A 12,245-nucleotide genomic window follows, 5' to 3' on the forward strand; every position below is an offset into this window, starting at 1 on the left:
TTTCATCAAGTTCTCTTTAGTTGAACTAACTTGTAGTTGTAACACATATTAATTAAGAGGGAAGGGAGAGTGAGCCACAATATAATTTTTTTTAAAGTTAGAGATACTTTAGTTTTTTTTTTCTTCCTATAAAAGATTTGATTTGTTTTTGTGGGATGAACCGTGGCCTACCTATACTTCAGACTCCCAGTTTGTGTTTCACAAATGTTTATTTAAATTAAATTTAATGAATATCATGTAAATATCCGATCTAAAATACTCCTGAAGTCAAAAACTTGTGTAAAGCCTTTGGCCACCAACCTTGCTTTGTAGCGATCTATGGTGCCATCTGGATTACGTTTGATTCGAAACAACCACTTGCAATCAACAATGTTCTTATTCTTTGGTGGTGGGACAACCATGTGCCATTCCTAATTAGAGCATTGAACTCTTCTGATATGGCTTGTCTCCAACGAGGATGTTGCATTGCTTGTCTAACATTAGATGGTTCTATACTTCAAACTCCCAGTTTGTGTTTCACAAATGTTTATTTAAATTGAATTTAATGAATATCATGTAAATATCCGATCCCTTTTGTCAAAGCAATTGTAAGAATTAATTTTATGGTTTGAGGTCGGACAACAGGGGCGAAGGTTTCTTTGAAGTCCACCCCAGGACATTGTGTAAAGCCTTTGGCCACCAACCTTGCTTTGTAGCGATCTATGGTGCCATCTGGATTACGTTTGATTCGAAACAACCACTTGCAATCAACAATGTTCTTATTCTTTGGTGGTGGGACAAGGGACCATGTGCCATTCCTAATTAGAGCATTGAACTCTTCTGATATGGCTTGTCTCCAATGAGGATGTTGCATTGCTTGTCTAACATTAGATGGTTCTAACATTAGATGGTTCTATACTTCAAACTCCCAGTTTGTGTTTCACAAATGTTTATTTAAATTGAATTTAATGAATATCATGTAAATATCCGATCTAAAATACTCCTGAAGTCAAAAACTACCAAAAACTACTCGCATAAGAACTTCGTTTACAAATCGAAACTCGTTTTTGTTTGGTCAAACAATTGGGCGAGGGTTTTGAATTGTTGTTGAGACAAGTTCGTGCGAGAGTTTGAGTCTGAGGACAAAACAGTGGTTTGATGACTTTGGGTGGGATCCGATCAAATGGAGCATCTTTGAGCACATCGACAACAGTGCATGTGATTCACTTTAGAGACAATGTTTGGATAGCCTTTGGGATGGCGATTGATGAACTTACAATCATGGCAAGTATTGAATACTCAACGTGAGAAGAAGGTGATCCCAACAGAGAAGAATGGTTTGGGTGACACGTATCTATCTCCGTGATATTTTGTCCTTTACGATGAAAATAGTATTGTAATGATTCAAAATTGTAGAAAATCTAAATATAAGTTTTTTATTTCTTATAATTCTCATCTTCAATATTTTTTTTCTCTTTTTCATTATAAACATTATGTTAATCGAGTTTGTTATGTGTTGTAATGAATTTAATTTCAAATGGATGTGTTTCATTTTTCTGTATTAAATAAAAAAATTGTGCTAATTGAATAATGTTTTAAATAAATAAAAAATTCTACCCCTCCTACGGGGTTGTTACCTCTCGAAGATGCTCGGGGAACTTTCTTCCCAGGGGCTAGTTGTTTGGTCCTTTTTGTTTGTTTCTTTTGGTTTTGTTTCTGTTAGTTCTCTCTTGGAACCAAAAAACAAAGAAAGAATTCATGGACATTTTAAACGACATGCCCATAGAATAAATAAATTGTAATTACAAATGGTGAGAAAGTATACTCATTAATAAACAAGTAATGAAGCGGACAAATTGAGATCGTTTTCATAACTAACATATTGGTGTTGAGACAAATACAAGTTCATTTACTTTACTGCTCTCAATCTTATGTCCAAGCATTTAGGTTAGTTCAATTTGTCCATTGATCAAACGGCCATATTAGCAATTTTAGTGAGTTCCATTCATTAAACAATTTCATAACTTAATAAATTATCATCTACTCATAAGTTGACTATGCTTTATATATATATATATATATTTTTTTTTTCAAGTGCTAAAAATGCATAAACAACACAAGCATTCACACAAACATAGCTAAGTCGTCATTAAATTTCACATAATTCAACACAAAAGGTTTTAGCTCATAGCGAGCAAAGAAGAAAACATCAACAAGGATCTTAGATACAAACTCATTAGAACATAATATGAGCAAATGTTAGGTATCCCAAGAGAACATTAAGAAAAACAAATGATCTTTCAACCACCAGTGCTATGAGGTGACACGATTCGTAATGACAAGCAAAGAAGGACGGAAGATCAACCCTCACATAGGCACACACAAATTGAGTGTTAAACCTTCGCATGAGCACTAGTATCGAACCCTCACATGACCTTCCCCCATCATCCGAGGCCACACCATAACGAGGACCATCATGGGTCTAAGTCATGTATATTTCATAATTCATATTTTGCATATACAAATAGTCACAATTTCACATATTCACAACATATTATTCACATTTTCACAATTCAAATCTTCCCATGATGCCGCTTTCACAAATTCACGAATACACAACATTGTATTCTCACAACTAACACTTACACATGCTCAAAGTTACATAAGTTCATAATCACATAAATTCAATATTCATCTATTATGACATGTAATCCTATAATCATATCATTCTTTCACAACTCATACAATCACAAATTCACGAAACGTATTTACATACATACTAATTCTGGCAAATCATAATAGGAAAATGCTATTTCTCTAGAAAAATAGCATCAAGAATTTTTCAAGACACAATTGACAAGTTTTAATTGCATGATTTATTTGTTTACTTGCTATTTTTCAGACACACCTCCTTGAATTGTGGCAAATAGTGCATTGTGATTGGCTGTTCTTTATTCTTGAAGAATTCTTGATGTTATTTTTCTAGAGATATAACATTGCTCATCATAATAATAATAATAGTAACAATTAGAATATTAACCTATGACATATTATATATCATTTTTTTTCACATAATAACAATAACATATTTGGAACTATCAATAGGAACTACGACTTACAACTCAACAATTACAACATGCATTTATAGCAACAAATACATTAATAACTCATGACAACAATTTCACAATTATTCAAACAAACATAGGAATGATATAATTTTTTAATGGAAAAATGGCTTATCCTTTGGAAGTGATGTTTGTTTGTATCAAATGATTGTCGTGGTCTTGATTCAATTGTAGGAAAAGATAGGAACAACAAAAATAGTTTTCTCAAATTGATAATCTTTTCCACTTGTTTGTCTTCAATATGTTTGAATTTGTACGTTATAAATGAGTTTACAGTTCCCCTTGCACTCTCGCAATATATTTGCTTATAATAAAAAGTTGGGAATATGTTATATAAGGTTGATTACTCATGGTCATGGACTAATCAGAAAATTATCTACTAGGAACTAATTAATTCTAGTAAAAGAAAAATTAATTTAATTATTCACTAGGAATTTTTTCACTAATAATTAATGAACCTAAATCAAAGTAGTGTTTTACACACAAGTAGAAAACAACCAAACATTATGTCATGTTCTTTTTTGTTTTACATTGATAGAGACATCAAAATGAATCACTTTTCACTTTCTGTTATTGATCTATTTTACTTTTCATATCAACTAAGCAGAGTTTGATTTTTTTTTTTAAGCAAAAAGGATTATCGCATTTTATTATTTAAAATGTGTTCAACACAATTTCGTATATCCACCAATATTCAAAAACTAGCTAACATTGTGACCGTCTTTACTAAACTATGAACAATCTCATTTGTTTGTCTTGAGACAAACCCAACACTAGAATTTCTATAAAAATAAGAGAAGATTGATTTACAATGGGATATGATAGCACCAAATTCAGCGATAGCATAAGACTTAATAAAAATATCTACCACCTTGTTGAATTAAATAGAAAGTTGAATTCATATATTTTGATCTCTTAAAGAAGAAAAAAATTGATCTCTAGTGAGGCATAAGCCAAGATCTACATGATAATTAAACTATATAACTGCTAATGCTCATGAGTAACTTTAAATTCATTCCAATTAGCTCTATGTATTCTAAATAAGAAAGATATTACTTAGTCTATGTTTAGTATCACGGTGGGTACGTCAGAATCACAATAATCTGCCGCGATTTTTCAAAAGCTATACTTTGTCGCTTCTGCAAAATCATGGTGGGTCATTGTGATTCTGGCATACTCACCGTGATACCAAACATAAACTCAAGATTTGGTTAGGAACAAATTGCCATCTTTGCTGTCAACATGATATGCAACATGTAGAAGTTGAATGCATTTTGGATACAAGGCTCATCATTCATTGTCCAGAATCACCAAACATAAACATGCATTGTCCTTAATCACAATCCCCCACAGTCACAAAGTCAAGTAAATCACCACCTTTTGTAAAAAAATCAGACAGCCCGTGCCATATACTTGGCAAACCAATTTCAACTATCAATCAAATTAATGTCAATATCATGCTATAGTCACATTTTTACTGCAGAGAATCCATTTCCATCAATTTTTACATAATTCAATGATTCTAATAAAAGATGAAAAACATAAGAGAGAGTATTGAATTTAACATTGTAGTAATAAAGTGAGATTCATAAAGTACAGCATGTAATTACATCCATTATCTCATTAGCACACAAAAGCAACAGAAACTAAGAAAGAGAGTAATTAATTTGTTTACTTGACAAAGTAAGGAAGATCCAAAACATAAAGAAGGAAGTAAGCCCAGGTAACACCAGAAATGCCACCAAAGAAAAACCCACCAGTGAACTTGGACCAACCATCAGCTGTTTGGAGCGGATCGGGCTGCTTCTTACGGCCTGTTAAGGTCAAAGATGGAGCAGTTGATGCATCACCTTCATTGAATGATGAAACTCCATAGATTGTAAGGCAAATGCTGAGGATAACAACAAGCCCAGCAGCTGCAAGAGAGCCTGCTGATCCGGCATATTCGGTGTTCCTTAGAGGCCCGGCTTTAACGAACGGGCCTACGAGGAAGAATCCATGGGCTAAGCCGACTTCAATTCCCCTAAGTAGTGGGTTCACTGCAGTTCTGTAGCCTGGTAAGTTGGAGAGGTACCATGCAACAAGTGGGCTTGATGTAACTGGAGTTTCAAGGCTTCCAATGAATGGGTCACCGTTGATTGGTTGAATCACTTGGTAATTTTGCTGCAACAATGGAAGTTTCCAATTGAAATAAATGACTCAATTTCAGGACTAAGCTTTTGTTAAAGTTGTTATAGGACTAAGCTTATATGTTAAGTTGTGTTTCTATCCTATTCAATTATAGAAATGAACTCATGAGTCTCATTCTCATATATACCGTTTTTGACTACTGTCATAGGTGCCAAGTGATGAACAAATTACACATATAGAAGTTTTTCATTCAAAAAGTATAGAACACCTGATCACTTAGCTAGCCTTACTACTCAAACCAACCTAAGCAATGAACATATATATAAACGTGACAACATATATATACCACTTTAAATAATGAACATGTTATAGTTTTAAAATCTTAATCTATAACAACATTATTCATATAACAGAAGCAATTCATGAATTAAGGTATCTTAGAAAGAAAGAAAAAACATAACTAACTATATAAAGGGTAGTTCATAATTTCAAATATATATTTTGCTAATGTATTTTAACTATGGTATGATAGATAAAGTGGACTAGATTATGGACTAGCAATGACTAAACAAAGAGAGTATACATAGGTAATAGGAGGAAGTAGCATACCTTTTCAGATTGGATTGCCTTAACAGTGAAGTTAAATTGCCTTCTAGAAGGCAACTGATGGAGTGGGGAAGAGCCACAAAGTCCCCTAGGTGTGACCAAAGGTCTAGTGAAGCTGGACTTGAGTTGGCTTGCCATAGGAGAAGCAGCTGCCATGACTTAAGTTCTGTTGATTCCACAAGTGGAGCAGCACAGAGAGTTGTTGTTACACACACTGGTTGAAATGAGGGACCAGAGTGGCTAAGTACTTCCATAGTTCAATGCAAATTCAAGGTTTGTGGCTGTTGAAGTCCCTCACTTCTCATTGGCTGATATGCATTTCAATATCTTATCCCTTTATCCAAAATCCAACCTTTCATATTTTGACTGATATTTTTGTTTTTATGGACCGGTTCGGGTTGAGTAAAAATAGCCCATCTTTGAAAGTCCACATATCAAGCCACAAATCTATGCTTGACGAGTCGTTTAAGGAGAAAATTATTCTTCTCACTCGTGAAATTGTTCATTCTCTTTTATCAGCAACGGTTAATCGTCGTTTGACATTTTTCAACGACAGTGAATTGTCGATGACACTTTTATTAAAGACATTATTATGTGAGTTTCACCTTTTTAGGATTTGGAAAAGAAATGTTTGCATTCTCCCTCCGAACTGAAATATAACAAAAAGTGGTACTCCCTCCGTCCCTCAATAGATGACCTAGTTGACTTCGACACACGTACCAATGCATATATTTTATCTTTGATATCTTCAATTCTCTACTAAAAAAAATTATGAAAATTTAATATTTTAAAAATATTCATCGATACGAATCCAACAACATTTTACATGATATTATTTATCTTTGTGAATTAGTAGAAAAATATGGTCAAAGTATGTCAAGTCAATAATGTATATTGTCAAATAGGTCATCTATTGAGGGACGGAGGGAGTAATTAAAAAAAGGAAATGCTAAAGAGTGCCCTTAGGACATTGGTTAAGAGGACAAATTTAAAAATGTTATATTGGAAAATGGTGAAAAGTGATAGATTTGACTTTTGAAAAATTCAAAAATTGTTGAATTCAACGCAAACTTACCATTTTTTGTTTCCTTAGTTAGTGCCCTTAGGCACTCGTTAGCATAACCCTTAAAAAAACAATGTATATGTTTAAAAAAATTTCATTCCACCTCTTTTAAAGAATTATAGGTTTTTTTTTTCTTTTGATGTAGGAATCATCTTCCCCTTTAAGAGTCTTTTCCATATCATTTCTTTTCTTTTTTTTAATTTATTTTCATGTCACATCTTCTAGTTTCAATAGATTTAAGGAATGAAGAAGTCGACTCTACTATGACAGATTGCACCCGCCATCTACAATCATGATGGGTCAAAACATTCCTCACAGAGAAATGTTGTGGTTGAGTTCCACCTTCTTCATATTTATTTCAGATTCTCCACCAAAGTGGTAATATATTGCATGTAATTTTATCGAAACCTCATGTTGGGACTTTGTGGAAACCTAAGAGGTGGATCATCATATTAACATGCATACATAAAGCACATCATAATTTGTAAGAAAAAAATTAGCTTCAAATTCAGAATCTCTCATTTTGACTTCAGGCATAGAAAGCACATGATAATCTAGTGCTAGATAGCACATTCTTTAAATTTACCAATACAAGTTAAACTGTAAGCAAGCCTCAACATGTCAGATAAAATTGGCTCTTCTAACCATAAAAAATGTCAGCATTCATAGAGAAATTAGACATATTGCCGCACCAGAGATGTTTTTGACATGTGCATGTTATCCATTAAGTAAATGTTAGAGCTCGATAAAATAATGTACTACTTGTTGCTTAGTACATAAAAATGTTAGAGCTCAAAAAGACATAAAACAAATAGAAATTGATTCAACACAAGAGACAGACATCTAGGATGTCAAGTTCCCGATCGACGAATATTGAAAAAGATGTATGAAGTGAGCGACTTAGTCAAAAAGTCAACTGATTGATTTTTTGTGACAACATGCTTGAATACACCATCAACTTTTTCAACATGATCTTGTAATTAGAAATGATATGTTAAATTTTTATATGTTTAGTTCTTGAACGTAATATGAGTTTTTCGTCAAATTGACCGGTGTTGTCACATTTGATTGGAATATGTTGAAGTTTTAAGTTGTTGCTTCAGCCAAATAATTTGGACGCAATAGCTCTCGACATCAACATATTCTTCCTCGACATTAGACAAGGTAACACTCACTTGTTTCTTGATATGCAAGAGGCCAGTGGTATATATACCAAATAAGTGACAAGTATCGATAATTATTTTCCTATCTATTTTGCAACTAGAAAAGTTGGAGTCAGAATAACCAATAAGACTACGGTCACAACCCTTGGGACACCATAGCCCATACTTCATGTTGCGTGGAACTATCTAAGTATGTGCTTAATTGCTTTTAAATGAGATTTCTTAGGAGGTGTTTGATACAAGCACGCACGAAAACGATAAATATAATGTTCGATTTAGATGGCATAAGATATAAGAGATCCGATCATAATGTGGTATTTATTCTCTCTACTTAAAATTTAGTTTTTGATATCGGATAATTGTATCATGTCACGTCTTAATCTAGTATTTGATGAGACAATAAGTTGTGATAAATTTATCCAAGTTTATCATATTTTGTCTCTATATAGTCAAAAGTGTTAAATATTTTCTTAAAAGTAGTAGATAATGTTATCTTGTTTTTTCTCATGTTTGCATCAAACACACCTTAGAATAAATGGCTATCATGTCATTCCTACTCTTTTTGATCACATTTATAAGCAAATAATCTATTTTTGTATTCATTAAATAATTGATGTATCTAAATTATACTATAGTCTAAATACATATGTTCTACAATAAACTCATCAAACACACCTTAGAATAAATGGCTATCATGTCATTCCTACTCTTTTTGATCACATTTATAAGCAAATAATCTATTTTTGTATTCATTAAATAATTGATGTATCTAAATTATACTATAGTCTAAATACATATGTTCTACAATAAACTTAGAAAATGAATATTTGCTTATAAACGTGGCCAAACTACTTTTTTTTTTTTTAAAATGGCTTGACCAAACTACTTTTATCGAATAATCCTTATTCTATTGTCTCCTTATCCTTTCATGCAACTAAACAACCCGTGAAATGATAATTAAAAAAAGACAATTAAAATTTTCACTTTTTATGTGTTCTTACATCTATATTGGACAGAATGGATTCATGAGCACAATTCCTTATAATTTTCAAGTCACCCAAACGTGATTCCTCTATCTTTTTGACCGATTCACATTATTGAAAATAATTTATCAGCATGTAAGGTGTAGAAAAAAGTGAATTGTTAAACATAGGGGCTGCGAAAACCAAATAGTGCTAAAAAAGAAAAATGAGCTAGTTAGTCAGCAGAAAGCTTTGACGATATTTTTGACGTATAATTCTATTACTTGGTCCATACTCCACGTTTACCCAATACAACACAATAAAAAAAAAAATACTTTTCTTTATTAGTTTTGGAACATCCTTTTGAATACTCCATAAGAATTTGTTTGACTTTACTTGCTTTTTTATGAATATTTTTTATTCATTTGGTTGCTTCATTGGGGGAAAGATGACAATTTTAGTGACATCAAAAGTTTGTTTGCCACATTAACTTGACCGTCCAAAATAATTAATTTGACCATAAAGTTTTGTAGATAAGCAATTAGACCACTCTCAGCAGCCCACCATCTTAAATCCTTTGTTTTTAAAATTCTTTTTATGAGAAAAACACTTCAATATTCTTTTTCCCAATTTTTTTTTACGAGGCTGTAAAAAAATATTGTGTCATATTTAAACTGTTAAATTCATCAAAAAAAAAATTGTCAGATGCAATTAAAAGTCTGTAAAATCCTTTTTATATTATTGGTACACATAAATTAAAAGAAAAAAAAAATATTGTTCCACTCCTCTCTGTTTTTTAAAAGTGATTAATTCACAATGATATTTTAGTTTGGATGATCATATCCAACAAGTAGCCCATGAAATGGCCAAAAGTGCAATAGGGAAAAAAAATAGATGGGTTTTGGATAAAAGAAATTCTTGCCATGTGTCAGTACATTCTTTTGTACGTGACTTGTCTCTTTGTTTTGTTTCTTAATGGATGAGGTATTTTAGTTATAAAAATAATACATGTTATTGGTATCCAAAACAATATTAGACATGCGTAAAAAAATCATCCTAGACATTGAATTTTTTCTGTTTGTTGTCAAAATGACTAAGCATGAGTATTTACCAACACTTGTTGGTCCAAATAGTAAAGATTTTGATGGACTCCCCCTTAAATAAGCTCTTGAATTAAATAAAATTAAAATATCTTCCGTTCAAATACCCGTCATTTTACTGTTCAAAGCACTTATAATCTAAAATAGATTAACGACCAACATATGAATGGGTACTAGAAGAAGATTTGAGCTTGAAAGGGTCATCACATAATCCATACTTTCATCTGGATAGCGGCTCATGGTCATCTCTTAACGACCAAATGGGACGTGTGGGTTTTGCCTACCTTTTTTATATGTGGGAATGGGGAGCAAACCACCATTTACATGAGACCATCTACAATGGTTAGAAGCACTCTCAAGGCGAGCAGATAAAGATTTAAGTGTGATGGATCTTATAAGGATTCAAAGGACGTTGCACATCGTAGTGCTAGTTTTTGAGACTCAGATGACCGCATGTTGAAAGGGTATATGTAAAAGATTGGAGATTGTAATACCCTTCCTGCTAAAATACAAAGTATGTACATGAGAATGCAAAAAGCAACAATACATGGGTTTACAAACTTTGTAGTTTAAAGTGACTCTAAATTTTTGGTTGATATGGTATCTGTGAGCTACAATTTTAACATACACACCCCATATTTTGGTTCAGTAATGACATATTCAAGCCTTGAATGCTTGCAAATCTTAGAGTAGCTTGTAGTTTTATTTTCTTTTTCTTGGCCTAGTTTTGTTGAAAAATATATATGAAGAGTTCAAATATCGAAGATAAGGAATAAGTACTAAAAGATCAACGGCCATTGGATCTAGCGAAAATATGTTAGATTCCTACAATGCGGCAAACAATTAATATTGAAATTTTAGTTGAGAGATACCCTTGTTTAATGATGGGCATACTTTAAATAAGATTACTTCTCTTGGAATGAACTGACGACTCATCTTGACTTCTTCCATTATACCGGTTATAAATCTAAACCAAAGTTATATATATACGGGCACTTATAAATTGTAATTAACAAATAGTTTAGTTTTTTAAATGCAAATATTATTTCCGGTCTTAAACACAATAGATAGTTGAGTAATCCTTTCCAAAAAAGAAAAGATAGTTGAGTAATAAATACCGATATATTTGGTCTATTGTTTTTACATTATATATAAGGATTAAAATAATTTAGATAAATCATCATGGACCTATGACCTAGCTTACGTCGAGCTTTGGCCATGCCAATCTTAAATAAAAAAGAAGTAGAAAAGGTCAAAGCTTCATTAAAATCTATTAGCTAAACTTGTCAAACCACAGGTCACCAAAAAAAAATTTGGGCCTACTAAACCTACCAACTTACTTAAATAAATCTAAATAATACTTTTTATTATTATTATTATTATTATTATTATTAGTGAAAAGATGTGCACAAAATTATTGCACAAGTGCCCGTCTTTCCGCTCTTTTTATTGCGCTAACGTTTGAAAATTATGAACAATATTTTTTTTTATAAATTTTTGATTTTGATTAAAACTAAAAATATAAATGTTTTTTGCTTTCAAGTTATAGCACACTAAACTAACTATGATTATATATTTCAATGATACCAACAATATAAGAAAACAAAATATAATCTAAATTCTTTTTTTAATGACACCAAGAACAATCTATATTATAGCCTTTAAAAAAAACAATCTTTATTATAGAAAAAGTTTTTAAGAGTACACGCGCGCGCGCGCGCACACACACACACACCGTATTTGTTACATTCTTTTAAATATTTTAATTTATTCTTATCTATTTGTTACATGTGTTATTTGTATTGAAAATTGAATGCGTTTTTGGAAAGAGAAAAAACTAGCCCAAAAGAGCTTAAAGATGTTATTTTCTTTATATATAGTATAGATATATTTTATTTTGTAAGTATTGTTAAATTATAAAATTTCTAAACTTTTTTTTTAAAAATTTAAGAATACTAGTTTGCCTCAAATTTTTAAGGGCTAAATATGTTTTTCATCCCTATAAATATGTCAACCTTTCGTTTTAATCCTCTAAAAAATTTCTTCAACTTTTAGTCCCCCAAAAGTTTTTCATCTTCACTTTTGGTCTCTATTTTAAAGTAACCTCATAAGAGAGT

General features: G+C 31.8%; 1 protein-coding gene across 1 annotated transcript; it reads right to left on the bottom strand.

Annotated features, from left to right (window-relative positions):
• Nucleotides 1–4,658: 4,658 nt before the first annotated feature.
• Nucleotides 4,659–6,053, bottom strand: PSAL (photosystem I subunit l). The gene is made up of 2 exons (XM_085726001.1): nucleotides 5,844–6,053; nucleotides 4,659–5,267 (listed from the first exon to the last, which is right to left on the bottom strand). The coding sequence occupies exons 1-2, from the start codon at nucleotides 5,994–5,996 to the stop codon at nucleotides 4,776–4,778; spliced, it is 645 nt and encodes a 214-aa protein (XP_085582127.1). The 5' UTR covers nucleotides 5,997–6,053; the 3' UTR covers nucleotides 4,659–4,775.
• Between the last annotated feature and the right edge of the window lie 6,192 nt (nucleotides 6,054–12,245).

Source organism: Medicago sativa, chromosome 7 (genome assembly GCF_051527215.1).
Source record: "Medicago sativa cultivar Bolivia chromosome 7, Bolivia_mono, whole genome shotgun sequence".
In the NCBI taxonomy this organism is placed as follows: Eukaryota; Viridiplantae; Streptophyta; class Magnoliopsida; order Fabales; family Fabaceae; genus Medicago; species Medicago sativa.

Excerpts from the sequence above, each read along its gene's own strand:
- PSAL (XM_085726001.1), bottom strand. The coding sequence starts at position 5,996 with ATGGCAGCTGCTTCTCCTATGGCAAGCCAACTCAAGTCCAGCTTCACT. Across the intron at positions 5,268-5,843 it reads AGGCAATCCAATCTGAAAAG|CAAAATTACCAAGTGATTCA; the intron begins GTATGCTACTTC and ends CCATTGTTGCAG.